The sequence below is a fragment of the Salminus brasiliensis genome, chromosome 17 (genome assembly GCF_030463535.1).
Source record: "Salminus brasiliensis chromosome 17, fSalBra1.hap2, whole genome shotgun sequence".
NCBI classification, from domain to species: Eukaryota; Metazoa; Chordata; class Actinopteri; order Characiformes; family Bryconidae; genus Salminus; species Salminus brasiliensis.
In genome coordinates this window covers 2,758,048-2,781,408 of record NC_132894.1, presented here as the reverse complement: position 1 = coordinate 2,781,408, position 23,361 = coordinate 2,758,048, and the positions used below count along the sequence as shown (strand labels likewise).

Here is a 23,361-nt window from a genome sequence, read left to right as displayed (position 1 = left end):
TGATAGTAAGCCATCTGCTCTGGACAGTGGAGACAGTAACTCCAACAAAAGCAGGATCAGCTCTTTTTAATACCCTTTGATTTCAGAAGAAGAAAAGAATGAGCAGGTGTCCCAATACTTTTGTCTATTTAGTGTATATAATGCATGTATATACGCTCATGTTAAACACCTCTTTGATGTATGTATACTCTTCAAGACGAACTGTTGCAAATCCAATGGGATGCTCTGAAACAGCCGTAAGGTCATGAACCCTCAGGTCAGCAGGCCCAATGGTGAGTGTGGGCTAGAGGGTCAAAAAGCCCCACATAATTTAGCTGTGGGGCAGTGGAGTTATGGAGCTCCACCCTTTAGGACGAGTTGGGTGGTGTTTGTGATCCTGGACTGATTGTGACTTAATACAATCAAATCCTCACAGTAACCTAGAAATCTGGTGTACTAGTGGTACAATCTGGAGTATTATTGTTTGTTAGATTAGGGAAGAGAGGCTTCAGGCATGTTCCTCCTCCCCAAATTCTTTCATAACTTTCATAACTCCACTTATATACACAGAATATATTATATATGATCATTCAGATACAGTGTTAATTAATAATTATTCTGTATTGATCCATGACTAATGCTTCTGTTGCTTATTATCGATCTATGTAGTAAATATGAATCAAAACACTGTAGATTTATACAGCTAATTTTGACTTAAATACTTTGTACAACAAAAAAAATCAAGTTACAAATAATAATGTCTGATAATTCATATTAATTGTTCAGAATATTAATTAACATGTTTAACATCAATTCATATCTAATTTATTTATTGATTTATTCACTGATTATCTGCAATGGGATTCAGATTCAAACACACACAGACCTGTGCGCTGTATGTAGTTTTATAGTGTATGAATGTATTGCTATGGTAACAGTGCACAACACTCCCAAACACCACAAAAAAAAACAAAAAAATAAAAAAAACACGTTTAGACAAACATTTTTATACAAATTTATTACATGGAGAGTGAAAAAGAGACTCGTTTAAGAAAGGCACAGAGAAGGCAGATCATTAAACAATTTGGTCCGTATTACAGGTGGAATATTGGATGACATCATGCACTGACTTCCAGTCTCTCTAGAGCTTTGCACCCTGAGAGGTGTTTGATTGACACATTTCCACACAGGCGTGCAGACAGTAGCAGGTCGAGGCATCGCCTCACGAATTATCTGGAGTTGTTGTGTTTGCCAGTTTTTTGCTGTATTAAACGTTTTCTAGTTTTGGTCCCTCAGTCTTTTTTTTCTGCAGGTTTAAAAAAAAAAAAGTAAAAGAATTGAATACAAAAAGCCCCCAAATTTGAAATATTTGAATAATACGAGTAAAATAAAATTCTTCAAAAGTTACCTTCATTAAAAACAAACTAAACAAAACAAAGCAATTCATTGAGTGACCAGTAGATGGCAGACTATCTGACCACACCATTCAACTGGTGCAAGAAACTGCATGCAGGAAATTTGGATGTTTTCAAATATAATGTAAACACATCTTTAAAAAAATGCTATTTGGTAACAATAAAGGGCACTTAACGAGCACCTCAGCAGCCAACCATCACCAATCATCAAAGACTGGGGGAGTTACGGGGGGTGGGGAGGGGGGTGTAGGGGGGTAAAGTGACAAATGAAATATTATGGACATATTAAATTAATCCTCTGTGTGGAAACAGGTTGGAATAGCTGGAGATATGGAATTACGCTGGATGTTCATGGAATGTTGTAAGATGAAACCTTGCCCTTCCCCCCTTCATATGCTGTTCAGCTCTTGGAGCGTCTGGTCCAGGACTTGGTGCATTCCGAGGTTTTCTTCTTTGGCGCTAGCTAATTTCTCTGCAAACAGAAAGACAGAGGCATTCAGAAGCTGCTGGAGCTGGTCTGGCTCACTCCTGGCTGGGTTGTGAGTGAGTGGGTTTGGTTAACTGAACACAGTAACGCATGTAGTTCTGCTCTCTCTGTGCGTATTAGTCCTTTGTTCCATTCGAAACAACCCTGCAGCGCCCAGATCCATTTGCATGCATTCATAGCTGCACTGCTAACCCATATGGAAATGTTAACTGCACATTAGAGGAGCTGTGGGAAAACACTGCAGACAGGGCATGCAGAGCAGGCTGTGAAAGAGAGGTTTAGGAGTTAAGGCGCACATGCTGGACAATCAAGATGTAAACATGATCTCACCTTTGTTGACTTTCAAAAGGCAAACATTACACCTGATCCAAGCTGTACACTCGAGCTATGCTAATGCAGTACAATGAGATCCACACAAAGTGTCTGTGCAACTAATCAGTGACCGTCCTGTATTAACAGTGTCCTATATACCAAATCCATAAACACACAGCGCTGTGCAAACGTCTGAGGCACCTAAGCAAACTATTTGAAGCTGTGTCTACCTGTGAACACTATATAACGTTAGAATAAAGCCTATCAGTGCACAGTGAGAGTGTCTAACTGTAAAACTCTATATAACATTAGAATAAACGCAAATAAACATAAAGTCAGCGGTCAGTGAGAGTGTCTAACTGTAAAACTCTATATAACATTAGAATAAACGCAAATAAACATAAAGTCAGCGGTCAGTGAGAGTGTCTAACTGTAAAACTCTATATAACATTAAAATAAACGCAAATAAACATAAAGTCAGTGGTCAGTGAGAGTGTCTACCTGTAATTAACTCTATTTAACATTAGAAAAAACGCAAATAAACATAAAGTCAGCGGTCAGTGAGAGTGTCTAACTGTAAAACTCTATATAACATTAGAATAAATGCAAATAAACATAAAGTCAGTGGTCAGTGAGAGTGTCTACCTGTAATTAACTCTATATAACACTAAAATAAACCTAAATAACCATAAAGTCAGTGATCAGTGAGTGTCTACCTGTAATTAACTCTATATAACACTAAAATAAACCTAAATAACCATTAAGTCAGTGATCAGTGAGTGTCTACCTGTAATTAATTCTATATAACATTAGAATAAATGCAAATAACCATAAAGTCAGAGGCCAGTGAGAGTGTCTACCTGTAAAAATGTAGGTATATGTGGCTATTTTGTAATGTTATATAGTTTAACAGGATGACACACTCACTCACCACTGACTTTATGTTTATTTGGGTTTATTCTAATTTTTAAAAAAGTCAGAGGTCAGTGAGAGTGTCAAACAGTAGTCAGTGAGTGTCTACCTGTAATTAACTCTATATAACATTACAATAAATGCAAATAACCATAAAGTCAGACATGAGATTGAGATTGTCTACATGTAAAACTCTATATAATATTATAATAAACCCAAATAAACATAAAGTCAGTGGTCAGTGAGAGTGTCTACCTGTAAAATTGTATGTATATGTGGGTATTTTATAATATAATATAGTTTTACACGTAGACACTCTCACTGACCACTGACTTTATGTTTATTTGGCTTTAGTCTAATTAAAAAAAATACCTGTAAAACTCTACATAGCGTTAGAACAGTCTGCACAGTACTGTACACAGCCTGCACTGTTAGAGCTGTGTCCGTCCTTCCTTAGACAACTCTAAGACACCTTAAAGCAGAAGGAATGAGAGTAGGTGATGGAAAAGGAAACAGGGACTTTATTGAAACTGAGATTTCCATTGCACAGAAAAGCAGAAAGCAGAGAGACAGGCTTCATGAAAAGAGGCTGAGTTATTGCAGTCAGCCAGAGAGACAGGAGGGCAGAGACAGGAGACAGGGCAGCGGCTACAGGGAGGTCATATCGTTGAGGGCATGGTCCAGCTCCTCCGAGATGGCCTTATATTTCAGCTTCTGAGCGTACAACTCATCTGTAGATCAGCAGGAAAAAGCAGGCAGAGGGAATGAGAACCAGCCGCAGCAAGAAGACAGGGAGAGAAGACGGGTTCAACAGACGAGGGAGAACATAAATATCCCTATTAACACCATCCGGACCTACACCATACACTATATGTCCAAATGTTTGTGGACACCCCTCCTAATGAATGCATTCAGCTACTTTAAGCTAAGCACACATTGCTGACACAGATGTGCAAATGCACACACATGCAGCTTGTGTAGTCCCTGTAAAGACGTCCAGTGTGCCAATAGAATAGGATTCTCTGCAGAGAGTACATGGACCTGTTGACACCATGACTAATGCCAGGCATGGCCTAGGGGTGCACGTATCTGTCACTGCACTATATACAGTGAAATGTGTCCTCTGCATTTTACCCATCTGTGGTAGTGAACACACACACACACACACACTAGTAAACTATAGGCAGTGAGCACACACACACACACACACAGAGCCAACTCCAGCGCCCAGGAAGCAGAGAGGGTGAAGTGCCTTGCTCAAGGGCCCAACAGTAGCAGCTTGCCAAGCCCGGCATCAAACCCACAACCCTGTCATCAATAGCCCGGAGCTCTAACCTCTGAGCCACCACTGCCCTGTCCAATACTTTTGGGATGAATCAGGGAGTTGAGGATGAGGTGAGGTAGTGATCATCCTAACGCTAACACTCGAGCTTGTCGCTGAACAGTAGAGACAGTTACTCCAACAAAAGCAGGAGAAACTGCTCATAAGAATGAGCAGGTGTCCCAATACTTTTGTCCATATTGTGTATGTGAACTCAAGGCTGCTGCTATCCTCTTAAAGCAAACCTTAAGCAAATCACATGGAAGCTTATAAAAAATTTCCATGTAACCAACTGCAAATATGCTCACGGTCGCTGCTTTTGCTAAGCATATATGCTTTTACACGGCCGATGCAAAGTATACGAACAGGAAGCGTCTACTGACAGCAGACATTCCATATTACTCCAGAGGATGGAGTAATGCATGGCCGGTCTCAGCAGATTCCACACACTCAGCAGAATTTATCGCTTTCATGAGAAATGCTCCCAGCTGGATGTAACATAAAGCTCAGAATTCCCAAATTCGCTTAAATCAACATAGATTGTATTTATATCCCTCAGGTTTGGCGCAGAGGGACAACAGACTGACCAGCTCTTGACCTATGAAACCATATCCATGCCGGATATTTGAAAGTACGTCTTGACAGGAACATGTTGAGCAAAGCAGACATGAAGCAGACATGAGCCATAACATTAAAACCACCTTCTAATATCATGTAGGCCTTGTGCCACCAAAACAATACCTCTGAAGGTGTCTGAAGGTATCTGCTAATAAGACTATTGCTAGGAGCAGATCCTTTATGTCTGGACAGTTATGAGGTGGGCCTCCAGGTGCATCAGTGAGCATTGGATGCCCATGACCGTCCATTGTACTTTCTGGGTATGGACCACTGCATACCTGGCAACACCCCTCAAGACCTGCCTGGTGTTTAGGAGATGTTCTGACTGACCCAGTCGTCTAGCCATACACACATACAGGCCTCTACGTTAGGTACAGCGCAGCTAAATAAACAGATGTTGTCATACCTTCCAGGTCATCGATGGATTTTTCCAGTTTGGCCACTGTTCTCTCTGCAAATTCAGCACGGGTCTCAGCCTGCTCAGACACAAGACAGGGAAGGTTGAGTAGCCTGTTGGAACAGAGTCCCACTCGAGTGCTCATAGTGTTCCTTCCTCTTCCTCATTAAAAAGAAAAGCGCACTGTACCTCCTTCAGTTTATCACTAAGAACCTTGATCTCCTCTTCATATTTGTCTTCTTTTTCTGAGTACTGAAACCAAAGGGAAATATGATATTAGGTCAGGAATATTGAACAGCATTCCCAAGAAGAACTGTGTTTACTTAATTTTCCTCCTCCTAGTTCATCCCCTTCAAATGTCACATTCAGCACTTTTGATTGTACAGTATTATACGGTATATATTATTCTGTATGTAAAACTGTCAGTAGTTAAATATCACATGATAGAACCTCTCCTGAGTGCGGCGGGACAAGCATATTTATAACTCAATTTTGAAAGCGCTTTTTAATAATGGCCACATTATACGGTTGTCTGTCAGAATATGTGAGGGTAAACATGGCTGTGTTAACTTACTTTCTCTGCCTGAGCTTCTAGGGATTTGAGGTTGTTGGTTACGTTTTTCAGCTCCTCCTCCAGATCACTGGCCTTGCTGTGAGCAAACAAATTGAGAAGAGTAACGTCTCAGTCAACACAATAATAATAATAATAATAATAATAGTAATAATAATAATAACACCACTCATATAGACTCACATAGGTTTGGCCTAGTAAACTGCAGGTTTATGAGTTAGTTAGTACTTTTAGAAATATCAGTTGTTTGATGATTAGTATTAAACTATTATGTAAGTTTCTATAATAAATATGATTACATATACATAAATCACATAAATATGATTATGGGAGTGAGTTGGTCCTTTTAGGGGTTAAAGGAGCAGTGCCTAAACTTTGTGTGGAGAGTAAATAGATCACAGTGTAAAATAAATGTATTTGTTACATATATCTATAATGCAAGTATAATAATAGTTATTTTTAGTCAAGTCATTTTTAAACATTTCTATTGATCCTTTCTTAATGAAATGTTGACAAAATATAAAGAACTGCCAGATTCACTATATACCAAAAATGTGAAAACTGGCAAGAATTGACACACAAAAGTTTTTCTGTGACTATATATATATATATATATATATATATATATATATATATATATATAGTCGCATAAAAACTTTTGTGTGTCAATATATATTATTATTATTATTATTTATTTATTTTGTTTTTCATTTTTTTAAACTAACTTTATCTCTAAAATCCTTTAAAATCCATTAAAATTGAATTAGGTTTTTCCTCTCCTCTAAAATGTCCATTTAGGAGAATTACGCAACAAATATTTATATATGTATACAAAAAGTATATATATAAGCAATAATAAACATATTAATGCTTTAGTACATACGTATACAGTCCTATATAAGCCATACCAATCATCTTTACTCGATGGACAGCCCTGGGATAAACAACTAAGAAAGGGGACACTTGCCATTCAGACACCTCAGCTCTCTCCTCTGCTCGCTCCAGTTCCCCCTCAAGAATCACAAGCTTACGGGCCACCTAAAGCAGAAACAGCCGGCTTCAGACGAAAAGCTCCAACACAGGACATTTAAGGTGGTCTCTGCAACTGTCCGACGCAAGCTGCTTTAGGCTAAAGCTGGTATTAACACATCCCAGCCGTCATGATGTCTGGATTTGGTGAAGACCATGTGTATAAAGCAGGAAAATGAAGCAGTAAATTCTGCCTTGTCGTGTCTCTGTAGTTAAGAGAACTGTGAAACACGCTCCGCTTCCTCCAGCTGTTGGATGGATGGATGGATGAATGGAAGCTTTATTAATCTGGAAGAAAACTGCTGTTCCAGCACATGGAATTTATGTAATTAATAAGATATATGAGTTATAAGGCATGTCAATCACAGACTATAAGGGATATAATGACTAAGTTATAAGGGATGTAAAAACACAGTGATATGACTATAAAGGGTGGATTCCACTGCCACGTGTCTGCCTGTCCTGAGCAGCTCATACGACCACACGGAAATCACGATTGGGTAACGGCATCATCTGAATGACCAAATAAGGAGCGAGCCCACTCACCTCCTCGTATTTTCGGTCAGCCTCCTCTGCGATGTGCTTGGCCTCTTTTAGCTGCATCTCCTGGATCTCCATTTTCTCCTCATCCTTCATGGCGCGGTTCTCGATCACCTTCATACCTCTGGAGAACATACAGATACGTCTAAGCTTAGCAATGCCTTCACAGCTAGAGCTCGTGAGCTATTGACTCTGCTATTAAATCTCTTAACCCAGCCTGCGGGTCACTTTGGGTTAAGGTGGACTGTTTTCATGTGGTCAGTGTTTTTGAAGTACACCCTTATGTAAGCTTATGTCAAATATCTGGGCAAGAACCTGCTCAATAATGATGTTCTGCAGGCTAATGGGATTAGAGAGCAGAGCTTGGCTAGGCCTCAAGCAAAAATTAGTATGACCCAATTAGTATGACTTGGATTTGTATACCTGCCACACTACAACATGTATAGGTGTTAGATTTATAAAGGTATATCCTGCAGACGTCTAAACGAATTACTTTACTTTATATTTGTAATAAAACCCACAAAACGAGGCGATCTTTCTGTATCAGTGAGCAGAATAAAGCAGTAAACTGAGCTTCCAGGGTGCTTTCACAGACCTCTCGCTCTCGTCTGCTGCTTTCTCAGCCTCCTCCAGTTTCTGCAGGGCAGTGGTCAGCCTCTCCTGGGCTCGGTCAAGCTCCTCCTCCACCAGCTGGATCCTGCGGTTGAGTGCTGCCACATCACCTTCAGCCTGACCGCAGAGAGACATAAGGTCAGGGGTCAAGATGATAAAACTGACAAGAATGAACTGACCTGGGCTAAAAAGGGCAATTGTGCTCAGCAGAGACGGACGCACTGAAATAGGAGGGACAGTATTAACCCCTTAACCTGCAGGCGGATTATATCACCTGGATTATCTGTATACAGGCCCTTGCAGCTCAAGGGGTTATAAGAATAGGTTTATGAATATCAAATAATGGATCAGGTAGAGCTGGGCAATATGACGATATTTTATCGTATCGTGATAAATTTGGTTATCATGGTATGTAATAATATGCTTCTCTAATCATATGGAGGAGACTGTTAGTGCTTAATAAACACTGATCAGCTGCAGGTTTCATTACTAACAGTGTAATTAGACTGGGTTCATTAGATGAAGAGAGTATAAATCACTGTATTCAGTACAGGAGAGGATCTGAATAGTAGATTATAAGAATCTGTTGCTCCTGATGTCCAACATGTGCTAAAACGTCTCTTTCAACATCAGTCCTGAGACATGACCCTGCAAAATGAGCCGCAGTGACGTCATAGCCTCGTTAAGAGCGAGAAAAACAAGGCCGCCTTCTCGCGACACGTAATCAACAGCAAACAAATAAGCAAATGTTTACACTCTGTAGCAGCGCCTCCCTTCCAGACTCGGGCAAACAAAGCTTTGCCTCAGGACGGACACAACGGAGCCACTATAGTGGTCCGTCTACAGGGAGCAACAAACAATTCAGCACTTACTGCACATTATAATTACGGAGGCTATCGCCATGGCGTCATCGAGCAGACGTGCTGTTCAATCAGAGGGAAATGTATCAAATCAAGCTGCCAGGTAATTAAGAGCTCTTGAGGTAAAAGAAAAGGCTTGGAGAAAGCAGAGCTCATGGGAAAACCAGAGTAGACCCACTTTCTCCTCAGAGCCATTCTCTCATGGGCTAGCTATTTGAGCTTTGGGTGAGAAGCGCTGGCACTCTGAGCAATCTTGGTGGATTCCTGTGGCGTAGGCCGAGTCCAAAATCTGAGCTCTAGCGAATGCTTGTGTCTAAAGCCAGTCCAACACAGGCTGGATAAAAGGGCCCGAGGTTAGGAAGCAGAATCAGAAAAACACTGAACACCCTTTTGTTGCTGCTGGGCTGAGAGACACACCTGGAGTTAATCGGGTTTGGAGTGACGTTACACAGCAAGGGTAAACTCCTCACCCCAGACTGAGAAATCCACAGACAGACGAACCGAAGACAATAGTACTAGTATATCAGAGTAATGACAGTCTGCTGTGGATCAAACAACTAATCTTAGTATGTATGTATGTATATATATATATATATATATATATATATATATATATATATATACAAACTATTATAAAAATATATATATATATATAACCCTTTGTATCAATGTATTCAATGGAAGTCGGTGGAAAAAGGTTTTGGAGCATTTCTATTGGTCCATTAAGCATCAAAGTTTGACACAATGTAAAGAACATCTCAGATACAAGGGTTTTGCTTGACAGTGATGATATATATATTTATAATTATAATTGATATATATATTGAACAATTGATGGTTGACATACCATGTAAATTTGCATTATAATTATACACAAATGCAGAAATGCACACCACACAATATCAGTGAATACAGAAAATGATAAGCAGATTAATCATTAATGATAATCCATAATTAATCTTTTTTTTCCATCATTAGCTGGAAATAAAATAGTTACAAAGAGCTCCACCTCCCGTTCAGCATTCTCATTTAATTAATTTAAAGGGAGATATTTACATTTTACATGAATACTTTTATTAATAAATTGTTTGTAAATTGTTTGAACTGAAGTAAATATTTTGTACCACCAGAAAAAAATGTTATTATTCCTTTAAGTGTCAATGTATAATAAAAAAAATACATTTCAGAAATATATATATATATATATACATATATATATATATATGTTATATTGTTATGTATTATATTACAAACAAATATATATATATATATATATATATATATATATATATATATATATAAAATGTAAAAATAAAGGTGCTACAAAGCGTTCTTTGTAACTCTAACTTCTTTAAATTTTAACGCTCACACATTTTTATTATATATATGGTTCTTTATGGACCAAAAGTGGTTCTACTATGGAAGCGTCGTGTCATGGTTAATAAAGCCTTGAGTATGATGTTGGATTTTCCCTCTGGAGGAGATCCATGCATCAATCTACAGAGTACACAATACCTCCATTCATGATTCTTCATGCTGGTTTTACAAGCCCTCCATAAACAAGGTAACAGTGGGAGATCAGTGAGGACAAGCTCAAATACTTTTCATAAAGATCAACTTCAATTCATATTTGTATTTTTAACTGTGTGAGTTATTGATCTTAACACTCTCAGTAACTAACTATGAAACTACGCTGAGTTTTAGGGGTTAATGATGACTCGTTTTTAACACTGTGAGCTTCGCTGGAGAGAAAAATTTAAGCTGATTATTAACGAAATATGAGGAAGGCAGTGACAAAGAAAGGCAGGAGGGGGGCGGGGGGAGACATACAGGAAATAGACACACTCTACATCCTGTGCCCTCCCCGTTACTCCCTCAGTTCAGGGTCAGAACGCTCCCTCCCAAGCCATGGCCCTTCCTTAGTCATCACGTTCCCTCAGCTGCCTGGGAATGCACACCATATATGGTAAAACATACAATGGTGAATGACTGTGGTGGAGCACCAGGAAGATGTAAGAGTAATCAGTCCCACAAAAAATGAGGCCTAAATGGAGCCATGTGTATCCTACAGGATACCAGCAGAGGAGACCCATCAGAACGGCAGGGAACGGTCATCAGTTTGTTATAGAGAACAATTCAACTCTAAACCTGTTCTTTAAAGCTTTTACTAAATAATAAAACACAAAATTCTTTGGATTTTCAAGGCATTGTCTATTAGCCTACGCTCTTAAGACTAATGCCTGAGAAGAACCACTTTTTATGTGAAGAACCACCTTACAGAAGTTGTTTCTTCTGAAAATGTACTCAATTCAAGGTTCTCTGGGATTCGGAAATGCTTCTAAATACTGCATGGAAATTTCAGGAAGTAGCAAAGTAGCACCTCAAATTGGCTATAGCTCCAAAGAGTGTCCAGGCCATGGTGTAATCCAGCCAGATGTTTCATTCTAGAGAGTTCTGGTTCTGTAGCAGTAGAAATGTCCAGATCCAAATGAGAGGATCAGGATTTGGGGCAGATCCAGACATACAGCTACTAATGGCTCGGGTATCGGCTACTTTAGGCCTGATCCAGTTCTGATCCTTTGTTTTTACCGCTGTGCTCTAGCAGAGCACCCTTAGGGATCTTCTAGAGACCATTACCGGACATTATTCCCGGTCTGCAGCAGTGATGAGCGTCTCAGAAGGTAACATAACAGTTAAGAAGCTGCTTTTCAAGCTTTTTTCCTGCTGTTTTTGGCCACGTCTCCTAAACCAAGTGCGGGATAACACTCCTGCTACGCATTTACTCTTGAATTATGTCCAGTTACCGCAGGTTCACATCACATCTTTCGTTGATTCTAAGCCAGCACAGCGTTCAAAACCCGAGAGCAGGCTGATGCACACACTCTATAGAAATATACACCATACCATTAAATACTATATACACTAAAATAGTTAATAATTAATAGGGACTGTTTTATTACACATTTAACTGTTATAAATAGAGGCTGTATTATTAAATATTTAACTGTTATAAATAGAGACTGTATTATTAAATATTTAACTGTTATAAATGGAGACTGTTTTAGTAGATATTTATAGACCTGTTACTAAAAATAATAAAATATTACTGAGACTAGTGAGACTGTATTATTCATACAAACACATGGATCAGATCGGTATCATCTGATTCTCAAGCATTGTGCTTTTGGATCAAGCTTATGGCTATTTCTTTAACTTGTTAATTTTAACACATTCTATTCAGGACATATTCAGTAATTACTCAGTACTAATTAAATAAATAAAAATTTCATAAATAGTAATAATGTAGTAGAATTTTGTTTCTAACACTCATTTAGTACCTACTAATTATTCAGAATCTAACTATTCAATTCAAGCAGTAATTATTTAACCCCTACTAACAATTATTTAATAACCACAAATAATACATTAAATTAAATGTGTACTAAATATTCAGTATCTATTAATTATTCAGTACATACTAATACTTTAGCCCTTATTAATTATTCTGTGATTTCTACTTGTTTAAAGAGTATTATTATTTGGTACATACTGATTATTCATTAAGTATTAATTATTCAGTATCTAAATGCTTTACTGCCTTATAGGGCCTTTTCAAACTACATCCAAGGAGGTGATCCAGAGTTTATGTTACTGTGCTGGACGCTCATCTCAGACTGGACCGAACTAAAGAACATTAGGCAATCAGACAGCATGAGGTTCCTAACACTGTGGTGTTCTAGTCCCATTGTACCCTCACACAGTTAACACATAAGTGCTATCATCGACAAGAGAGCAACAAACTTCAGGCCTTGCCTTCAGGCATGCAGGCTACAGTGACCTAGCAGTGTGTATGTAGGTATTTAGACAAAATACTGGGAGATAACGCCATGGCTACTTTATGGGCTGCTATTATGGAAATGGAAGCTTATCAGATCCCCACACAAGGGAAATGGGTGGTAGATTCATAGAAGCTCATGTTCTAGACCTGGTGTCTTAAACCAGGGGTGCACAGACGTTTAGTCTTGGGCGGGGAATAAACTGCAAATGGACCATTCGTCGTAGAAATAAGGAAAGCAGTTATTAAATGAGTTATTACATGTATCTATTAACATTTTGTAGGTGAAATAGTTTAAAATACAATTTTGTAAGAATTTAAAAAGCTGTATATGGAGTGGGGTAACTTTCTGCCACCCTCTCAGACCAACTTTGGACAGCCCAGCCTTAAACTCTAGGCTTATTCCTCAGTTATTAATCTTAAGACTTATTACTCAATAACTACCATCAGTTTTTCAGGCATTCCTATAACAAATTAATGTATGTATTCCATTCTTACAATAGACTTATGGGTTCCTAGCATTTAAGGGGTCCTAGCATTTAAATTGGATATCCAATGAAGTCCAATTTAACTGTGAGTGTCAAAATGACCAATGTAAGAGTCGACCTTGCCCCACACTTGCTACGCTTGATAGGTGTTAAGCTATTCCTGAACCGTAGTTTAATGAAAAGCAGACCAGGTTGTTAACAAAGTGGACATGTTTCAAATTGGGAATTATGAGCAGGCTTTTCCCATGTGACTTCCAATGGACGTCCAATGGAGCCTTGTTAACACATCTGACAGGAAAATGTATGTAAAACATCCGCATAATATCTGCTGCCTCGTTTTTCAAACACTAAAGCCATTGTCAGGTCAAATGTGACGTACACCCACTGAGGGTTCTGGCTATGATTCATTGGGACATACCTATATTTCACATAGCTCTCTAGGCTGAGGTCACTGGGAACATTTTTCTTTTCTTTTTTTTTTGGCTTGGAAACTCTGTCCAGAACACTTCTAAGCTCCAAAAAGAGGCGACGTATCAAAAAGGGGTGGTCTGGTCAGGAATGGTCAATAATAGTTTGTCGAGTATGTGAGTCCCATAATGACCACCTATGTCAGCACTCTTGGAGGCAGGGTCAAGAAAAGTGCTACCAACGAGTCATTTTCTGGAGGCAGTAATACAAGCCGGGCTCTAAGACAAAGAAAGATCTCTTGACTCTTTTCAACATCTAATAGGACCTTCGTTTAGGCCCATGCCAGCTTCCTGCCTATCTGCATGGTCATCTCAGTACAAGTAGGGTCCACAGGAAGCGCAGATGTGGAGCAGGAACGACATCCTGATTCAGCTCCTCAGGGAATACCACGGTCCAGGATGAGGCCAGAGGCAGCTAGTGGTGTGACATTCCTTCCCCGCCCCTCTAAGAGCCTTTAAGCCTACAGTAAAGTAAAACTCAACCCTGCCACTTCACAGCTCAGGTTTGGGGTGATTATATGAGTCTTGAGAACTATGCAAAAGTTCTTGGATATTAGACAGCTTTTTCTCCCAGCCTGGACCTTAAACCAGGCCTTTCACCACAGCTATGTCACTGAAACCCAGAGGCTGTCCAATAGCATTCCCTCAAATCCTCCTGAGGATTCAAGCCTGTGTTGAGGGCATCGCCCAAGATTTCCCCCAAAGATCTGAGCACAAACCTCCTGCAGACATCAAGAGAAGTTGCTCCTTCAGGATCTGGACAGTCATCCAGTTCTGATGGATGTGGTTAAGAAAGAGGAGGAGGAGGGGACTTTGAACTTAGTCCAGAACATCTCACCAGAACACATTTTTAAGCTTTTCGGCCCTCAGTTCTGCTGATCTGGGGGCGGATTTGCAGCCAAGACTGCGGTTCCAGTTTAGCAACGTTCAAAATGGATTTTGTTTAGAAAGAAGCCATAACTGACTGAGATGTTTAAAAAAAAAATATATATAAGCCTATTAAGCCTAGCAGACTGGATCTAATCAGGAGCTGCATGAAAACAGTACTTTTTCAAGGGTATCACATAAGACTGGAGATATGAGGGGGGTGGGGAAGTGTCCTCACATCTGGCCTGCTTCTTTCTGAATGAAGATAACTCCACTTTTCTTAAGCGAACACAGGCAGCAAAAGAGCATCTGAAACATCTGGATTGAGACATTTCAAGAGTTACACAAGCTATAGTCAAAAGAATAAATGAATGGTTCAGATGAGTTCTGAAGTGCATAGACAATCAAAAATAGCTTTTTTGGGGGGGACTTGCACTATATGGGAGGGTTCAGACCAACGCCTTGGCTTCTACACCCTCCAGCTCACGTCTTATTCGAATTTTCCGTTCCACCTTAAATAGTGCAGCGGTTAACATTGCTGGCGCCTGGCCAGGATAGAACTGCTGGAACGGAGCCGCTGCACTATTTAAGGTGGAACTGGAAGTTCCAAAAAGAAGCCGAGTTTAACCTCGTTTTGCAGCCATATCTAACCCACACAGGCCACTGGCTTATATTTAATAAACTATAGTAAAATAATAAGTCATATAGAAAAGGAAAGGCTCACTTTCTCACGCAGCTCCCGTTCATTGTCCAGCTCTCTTTGTAAAACTAGGGCTCGGTCCTCTGCGTCGTCCGCCTGCTGCTGCAAACTCTGGATCTTTCTCTTAACGGCGTCCAAAGAAGTCACACCTGCCATCTTTTCTTTTTTTTACTGTTTACTTCTCTCTAAACTAATTTTAAAAAAAAACTTAACAAAAGCTGCGTGCAAGTGAAGTAATAAATAAGTCACAGTCTGTCAAAAATGACAAATATACTCCTTAAAAAGTCAGTCAAACTGGAGGCGAGTGCAAAAAGGAAAAAGAAAACAACGTGTAAACAAGGCTCTTATTTCCCACTTCAGAGTCAAACTCCGGCTCGAAAGTAAAGGTTAAAGTCTGTGGAAATATGCGGAGGAAACGAGTCTAGTCTGATTGAATTTAGGGGCTGTAATGTGTGGATGAAGGAGGGAGTGTGTGGCTGAGGAGGCGCCCCGAGGAGGCAGAACCGCTGGATTACTTCATACCGCAACTGGCCAATAGCAAGACAGGATGGAAGTGGGTGGGGCGACTGTGCGCTGGGCGTCGAGCTAGGTTAGTGCTACGTTGCTATCTAATTAGGATAGCTAGTATATATATATATTTTTTTTTTTTACCATTTTAAACGTTATTTTTATCAAAAACTTCACATGTATGATAAGTTTGATGTTTCCACAAGTTTCTAAAATTAAAATATTCGAGTAAAATTTGGTTAAAACGCCATAGAATGCATTTATTCAGTATTTTAAGTTGTTGTTTTGAGGTAGAAATAGCTTTAATAACTTTTGATTGGTGTGAAAAATCTTTAAAATAAAAAAATGATAATTTTTAATTAGTGAAATTAATAAAACACGCAGATTAATTTTTTTTTGTATGGTGGCCTCATGAATTATTTATATAGCCCTGCTCTGATTGGCTGATTTAGGGCACTGCGAGTCACTTAGCATAGCATAGCACAGCATAGAACTGCGCAAGTGCAGTAGATCCAGCTGCAGATTCCCCAAAACCTTCATTGTCTGGTTATGTGATGCCCCCTTACTTTTTATCAGTGATGCGTTTGAGAAACTCAGCCTTTTTTATTTAATTTTATTTAATTTTGTATTTATTTGTTATTTTTTTTGCCTAAGCTTACAATAGGCAAATATTTAGTGATGAATGGACCAATAGAAATGCTTCAAAACAACTTGTTGCTTAAACCTACACTAGAAGTCTTTTTCTTCCCATTTGGGAGGTAAGAGGTTATGTTCCAACCGTTACGATATACGCAATATACGCATACCGATCATCCATAACATTATAAACAGGTTTATAATGATCTATTGATTCCATTGATAGCTCCTGTCAAGGAGTGGATGTGTTAGGCAGCCAGTTAACAGTCAGTTCCTGAAGGCCAGAACCAAACTGCAATGTTCTAGGCAACATTAGAAAGGTCTTGTGGGCGTTCCTGGTATGCAGTGCTCAGTACCTAACAAAAATCTCCAAGAAAGGACAACCGGTGAACCGGGACAGGGTCATGAGCGCCTAAGGCGCTTTGACGCTCATGAAGGCCTCACCTCACACTTGCAGGATCTGCTGCTAACCATAGCAGGACACCTTCAGAGGTATTGTGCGGTCCATGTTTCAATGGATTTGGTCAGTTTCATGGTCACGAGGGGACCTACACAATATTAGCCGGTGGTTTTAATGTTGTGGCTGATCTGTGCACTTCTTATATCTACTCTAAAGTCAACATGAAGTTAAAATCGATTGTTAGGTTATGTTCTTGGTCATGATTAGCACAATTCGTCATATCATATAATGACAAAAACAGCTCTCTGGAGTTTCCACAACCTTCCAACCTTTAAAATCTCATGACTTTTAAACTGTTAGACTGCCTCTTAAACCTAGACCTGCCAACACAGGATCCTGTGCAGACTAATGCAGCCTACTTTCAGGCCTGTTAAACTTTTAACATTTAACTACGCTTAGGATGAGGCTCGTTCGGATGCTAGCGTTTTCAGGGTGCCATGTCTGTGTTACCTTCTGGCTCTCTCCTTTTAATTAGGATGTTATAGTCAGACCTGCCGGAGTCGTCCGTAACACTCTGATACTGCTCAACATTCTCTGGCCTCCATAAAATCCTCTCAGAACTAACTCTCTCTCTCTTTTTACCTTCTCCGAGTAAATGGCCACCCAGACCGACCTGCTGGAAGACTGCCCGCTGAGGTCCCCTCTACCTGCGTCAGACCAGCTGCCACCTATCAGTCCAACTATCAGGCCCCCCACCCACCACCACCCATACCAGACCAGCTGTACACCCTCCTACCACTGCTACCTGTTTAATGACCATGTTCAAACCTAAATGGACTCGTAACTATCTGCCACTATTAATATTAATATCACCTCTATTAACTATCTGCTGTATCTGGTTTGGTCATTTTTTTATCAATAATTAATAAATAGTTCTGATCAGAGGAGGACGGGTCGGGTCCCCCTTGTGAGTCTTGGTTCCTCCCAAGGTTTCTTCCTCCAGCTCTGAGGGAGGTTCTCCTTGCCACTGTCGCCGTTGGGGCTCGCTGGGGGTCTTTGATCCTTCATGTCTTACGTTATTTCTTTTTTTTCTGTCTTTTATTAATTACTAATTATGTAAAGCTGATTGTGACGACAACAGTTATAAAAAGCATTATATACAAATAAATCTGACTTGACTTGACTTGACATAAGCAAACCATTAAGAAACTCCACTGTAGCTGGTTCTTCCAGGACTTCCTAGCAAAACCCTTTTTACTCTAAATGTGAGTTTCTGAAAGCTATTAAAATGCTTTCCCTCAACCTAACCAAATTTCAAAGGCACAATAAGAGAGGGATGTGACTCAACACAGGCTTCAGATGCTAAATTTAATTCTCTGTCACATTGCTGGCCATGAGAGTCAACTTGGAGGCGCGCACATCCACGATAAAGAGGCACTGCAGGCAGAGGGAGCATTGATTTCATTAGACATAGGAGTGTGGCCTTTTTCGTTTGCTTTTGCCACATTCTTGGGATTCCAGGGCTGCTGCGCAGCAATTGGAGCCAAGTCTCCCCCATTGCTCCATAGGCTTATCAGTAACAGGCATGCAAACAAAAAAAAAAAAAAGAAAGAAAAAAAAAACTTGTTCATCCCCCAACCAGGATCTGTTGAAAAGTCCTGTTTGCTGCCGAGTACTTCTTCCTCCTTCCCTCCTCCTTTGCCGTTGAGAATTCAGATGTATAATTAGTTTATGGTTTCTCCTAATGCATGACATGTGGCTTGGTAGTCTAGAACAGATTTCCAGGGCAAAATTCCAAAGGGAAAGTACTGCGAACGGCAGGCTTGTCTGTGAGGCCCGAAGCGCAAGAAGACGACTGGCGCACTTTGAGGGACCTTAAAGTTGGGCGTTTGGTTGTAGGCCACAAGTATTTTTCTAATTGTGCTGTTTACAAACGCCGTTTCTGAACATGCTTCATAATAACATCGCTGTCATCTCCAAACCTCAGTATTTTTGTTTGTTGGCCTGTATTTTTTTTTACGCCAATTGAAAAATCCAGCTGTCCGTTATATTGTGAGAACATTTGATGATGAGTTGAGGAGTTGAGAGTGTTTCTCTAGAAGCTCCAGATCTCATCAGAACAGCGCTCATCATAAAGCAGCTGAACATAAATCCAGTGAAAATGAGAAACAAGAGCTTCTCATTCTGAAGAAAGAAAGTAGTGAGATCTTGTCGGTGAGCTAGTCTGAAGAACAGAGCTCGGTTCCTCCAGGTTTCTCCTGGACACCCCCCCCCCCCCAGTCCAGCCAGCACAGCGTGGAGGATGTGTTCAACTCCATCAGCAGCAGCAGCAGCAGCTCACCTGATTTACCATCATTAAGCCCTGATTTACCATCAAACCAGGTGTTATAATAATATAAATAAATAATACTATAATAACTAAATAATACTAGACTGCATGAGGAGAACTTTGGAGATGTTCTAATGATGAACACAGTAATGGAGAACCTCCACCACTTTCTGTAGGAGTGATATTATTAGTGTTTATTCTAATATTAGAGTACTATGTGGCTCACACTTGCAGGGTAGAGGTGGCTTGGTGGTCAGAGAACTGGGCAACAAGGCATCCAAAGTTCATCCATGCTTTAGGGCAACAAAGGCCAGCCCATCTGGGCCTATCTGAGAGGAGGGCTACTAAGACACAAGTCTCAGTAAAGTTAAATGATGGTTACAGGAGATATGTGTCAGCCAGACCAGTCAGACCCATGCTAACACCTGTCCACCATTAAATGCCCCTACATTAGACACACAAGCATCAGGACTGGACCTCAGAGCGATGGAAGACGATGGCCTGGTCTGATGAGTCCTGTTGTCCTGTGTTGTGTGTAAAGGGAGCTGTACATAATGTTTTGGCTGATCTGTGTAAATTGGACTGTCCAGTATTTATAGAATTCGAAGTTGATTGACAACGCTATTCCCAGGAATGACCTTATCAGATATCCAGCAGTTTTGTAAACATAAAGGCACCTTCTGTGACCTCCACCCTGTCGATTGCCAAGTCTGATCTGATGATAGTCAGGCAGTCGTATCAGGAACAGTGCTGGGATTGTTCATTGGGAGCTCATCCTTAAAGAGTGGCGGACAGGAATGCTCCTGGCTCGGTGCTTCTCACGAAAAGATGGGCCTGATCAAAGCTGGAACACAGCTGGTAGCGCAAAAGCTCCTCCATGATTCACTCATGGTAGTGGAAACAGGTGGAAACCATTCGCCCTAACCTGTGTTCCATATCCCCTCCTTACATGGTCACAGGCCAGACGATGATGCTGATGAGCGATGCACATATACACTATACGGACAAAAGTATTGGGACACTGTCTCTACTGTACAAGAGTGTTATTGAGGTCAGGATATTGATATCATCCCCAACTCCCCAACTCATCCCAAAAGTATTGGATGGAACATCACCATCCATCATTCCAGAGGGATCTGGAGCTCTGCAGTTATTGGAGGCTATGCTCTGAGCTCGGCCCTGACCCCGCTCTGTAACTTTACGTGGTCTGACAGACACTCAGTGGACACTGAGCTGCTCTCTGTGAGCTGTTCCTCCTAAACTCTTCCACTGTTCAATAATAACACCACTCACAGCTGATGGAGGAAGATCTAGGAGGGAGGAAATTTCACCAGCTGACTTGTTGTTGTTGGTGCAGCGGTGTCTCCTATTACATACAGAACCACGCTGGAGTTCAGTGAGCTCTTCAGAACCTCCCGTTCTTTCACTGATGTGTGTAAGAAAGACAACTGCAGGGCTAGGTGCTTGATTTTATACACCTGTGGCGGCAATGATACTGAATCGCACAGCTGAAATCAGTGTTTAAGAGGTGTGTCCCAATACTTTTGTCCATAAAGTGTATAAATGGTGCTTAATGACACTATGTGGAAACGTACTGAATAAGTAGTGGGTACTAAAGTAATGGCAACTGCCACTGCCATCATTTTTCATTAAACTGAAGTAGCCAAAAACCCAAGAAAAGGGGTGTAATGCATGCAGGGTTCGACCTGGACACTCCCAAATCGCAAAATACAAAGAATCATGGGACTTTCTGAGCGGTTTCTGCCTTAATGTGACAAATCTTTGATGATTTCCCATGTTGGGCTAACCAGGTCTCTCACTTACATCAGCAGCTTTCTTTTCAGAAAGTTCCAGTTTCTCCTGGGCATCTTTCAGGGCCTCAGAGTACTTGTCCAGTTCATCCTCAGTCTGCTTCAGCTTCTTCTGCAGGCCCATCAGCTCATCATCCAGCTGTGAGGCAAACAACACACATGTAGTCAGTTAGGTCAAGTTACAGTAGTGCTAAACTTTGGGGAAATGTTGGGGGTCTCGACCTCATCATACAATAAACCAGTGTTAATGTATCTCAGATAACCGACAGATTTAAGAAGAACCCATCAAGGCTTAACGCATCAGTGGCAGTCCAATACAAGGACAAAGAGCAGGTCTAGCACATCTGCATTCCCTGGCCTGGTCTGAGCTGATAACCCGGGTTATTTTTGGTCCGTGCTAACAGCTCTTCTGGTATGTGGTGGACTAAGCATTCACAAACACTCTTGGCCTAATCAGTTTCTCCATGTTCCTGCAGCGCTCCAGAAGAACCTGCTAGTCTTCAGGAATTCCAGCCAACCAAAGGCCTGAGTGGTCCTCAGTGGTTGTTTATATTCACCCATTTGTGTTAAAATCTCAGCAGTTGCTCAAGCAGACTCGCACTCTAGCTCCACCCTAAAAAAAAGGTTCTCAGATGGTGTTTGGCTTGGTTTACTGTTCTAGGAAAAAGCTAGAAGTGCAATTGAACCTTTGTGTAATGTAAAGGTTCTTCAAATGTTAAAATTTGTAAAAATAGTTCCTCACACACTACAAGAACCAGGAAAAAGGTTCTGAATAGTACAATAAAAGGTTCTAGGACTCGTGTAACAACAGCAGAACCCTTTTTGGAGCTATGTTGAAATATTATTGAAGGGTTTCTTTGAGGAACCATACGCAACATGACCTCTATTATACAGAAGACCCATTTTTAGACTATTAGAGGGGTTCTGTGGGTTCTGGGTGTGGGTAGTGGAAGCACTACAGTTAGTGATATAGAACCACGTCAACCCAAAGAACTATCTGGATACATAAATGGTTCTTTATCCGGGACAAATCCCCCTGTATTTGGTTCTATAGTTGTTTCCATATAGCATCATCATCAAAGGGACATCATCCACACTCTTTCAAGGGTTCTTCAAGGTTCCTTTAGTGAAAGCTATGGGTCTATATAGAACCTCTTGTATAGGGTTTTTTAATTGGTTCCAAATAGGCTACCATTATACCATTACAAATCATCACAAGAACCCCATTTCAACACACTAAAGGACCGTTTAAACATGCAGATGGGTCTTATAGCTGGAGCTCTATACGGAACCATATATGGTGTCTTTACATAAAGAACCCCTAAAGAACCCATTTTTCTACACAGTCATAACAACAAAATGACTCCATATTCAAGCATACCTGCTTGCATCTGTCCTCAGCTGCCTTCTGCTCCGTCTCGGCCTGTTCCGCCCTGTCGATGGCGTTCTCCTTGTCCAGCTTCAGCATCTGCATCTTCTTCTTGATGGCCTCCATGGTGATAATTGGGGTTCTCAACTAGGTCAAGGAACTTTAGAAATGTGAAGCAGATGCTCAGCAGTCTTTCTTCTTCTTAATGGGAGTCAGAAAGAGCGAGAAGGCTCCAGCCTGAGAGAGAGAGAGCGATGGAGAGGGAGCCAGGCGAGGAGGAGAGTGCAGCTGATGCGAACTCAAACCCAACGCTGACCACAATGCTGGATCTGACTGTACAGAACCCTACTAGAGTAAGTAGTCGGCTCCCAGCTCCCTCCCTCTGCTTGCTATTCCCAACTCCCTATCAGCTCACTTGTGTGAAGGAATGGCTTGGACCAGTAACACTCGCAGCAGCTCGAGGCCCTTCTCCTTATTTGGGGCTGCTGCTTTTTGTTTAAAAAAAAAAGTGAGTGATAGAGGCCTACAAGGAGCTGGAGAGAACGCAAGAGACGGGACCTGCTTCCAAATATAACCCCCTGATTGGACACTGAGTACTGATATGCCGCTCCTGATATACACTATGTGACCAAATATTTGTGGACACCCCTTCTAATGAATGTATTCAGCTTTTTTAAGTTGCATCCGTTGCTGACAAAGATGTGCAAATGCACACACACACACACACACAGCTTGTCTAGTCCCTGTAGAGAAGTATCGCCAATAGAATAGGACCCTCTGGAGCACATAGTAAATATGAACCTATTGGCACCATGACGAATGCCAGGCGTGGGCTAGTAGAGGGGTATAAAGCCCCCCCCCAACAGCATTGAGCTGTGGAGCTCCATCCAGTACTTTTA

At 40.8% G+C, this 23,361-nt stretch overlaps 1 protein-coding gene across 4 annotated transcripts; it reads right to left on the bottom strand.

The window, feature by feature from the left end:
* Positions 1-982: 982 nt before the first annotated feature.
* Positions 983-22,847, bottom strand: tpm4a (tropomyosin 4a). Of its 4 annotated transcripts, none has more exons than XM_072661066.1 (9): positions 22,475-22,824; positions 21,107-21,232; positions 8,177-8,310; positions 7,588-7,705; positions 6,976-7,050; positions 6,016-6,087; positions 5,631-5,693; positions 5,451-5,520; positions 983-1,866 (listed from the first exon to the last, which is right to left on the bottom strand). In XM_072661066.1, exons 1-9 carry the CDS (start codon positions 22,586-22,588, stop codon positions 1,784-1,786), a joined length of 855 nt encoding a protein of 284 aa, XP_072517167.1. In that variant the 5' UTR covers positions 22,589-22,824; the 3' UTR covers positions 983-1,783. The 4 variants fall into 4 exon arrangements, with proteins under 4 accessions (XP_072517167.1, XP_072517169.1, XP_072517168.1 ...); XM_072661067.1 differs by lacking the exon at positions 983-1,866 and adding an exon at positions 3,397-3,836 and having other exon boundaries at positions 6,016-6,091; positions 6,980-7,050; positions 22,475-22,847; XM_072661068.1 differs by lacking the exons at positions 21,107-21,232; positions 22,475-22,824 and adding an exon at positions 15,435-15,882.
* Between the last annotated feature and the right edge of the window lie 514 nt (positions 22,848-23,361).

Excerpts from the sequence above, each read along its gene's own strand:
- tpm4a (XM_072661067.1), bottom strand. The coding sequence starts at position 22,588 with ATGGAGGCCATCAAGAAGAAGATGCAGATGCTGAAGCTGGACAAGGAG. Across the intron at positions 7,051-7,587 it reads CTGACCGAAAATACGAGGAG|GTGGCCCGTAAGCTTGTGAT; the intron begins GTGAGTGGGCTC and ends TTTCTGCTTTAG. Across the intron at positions 5,694-6,015 it reads TAGAAGCTCAGGCAGAGAAA|TACTCAGAAAAAGAAGACAA; the intron begins GTAAGTTAACAC and ends CTTTGGTTTCAG.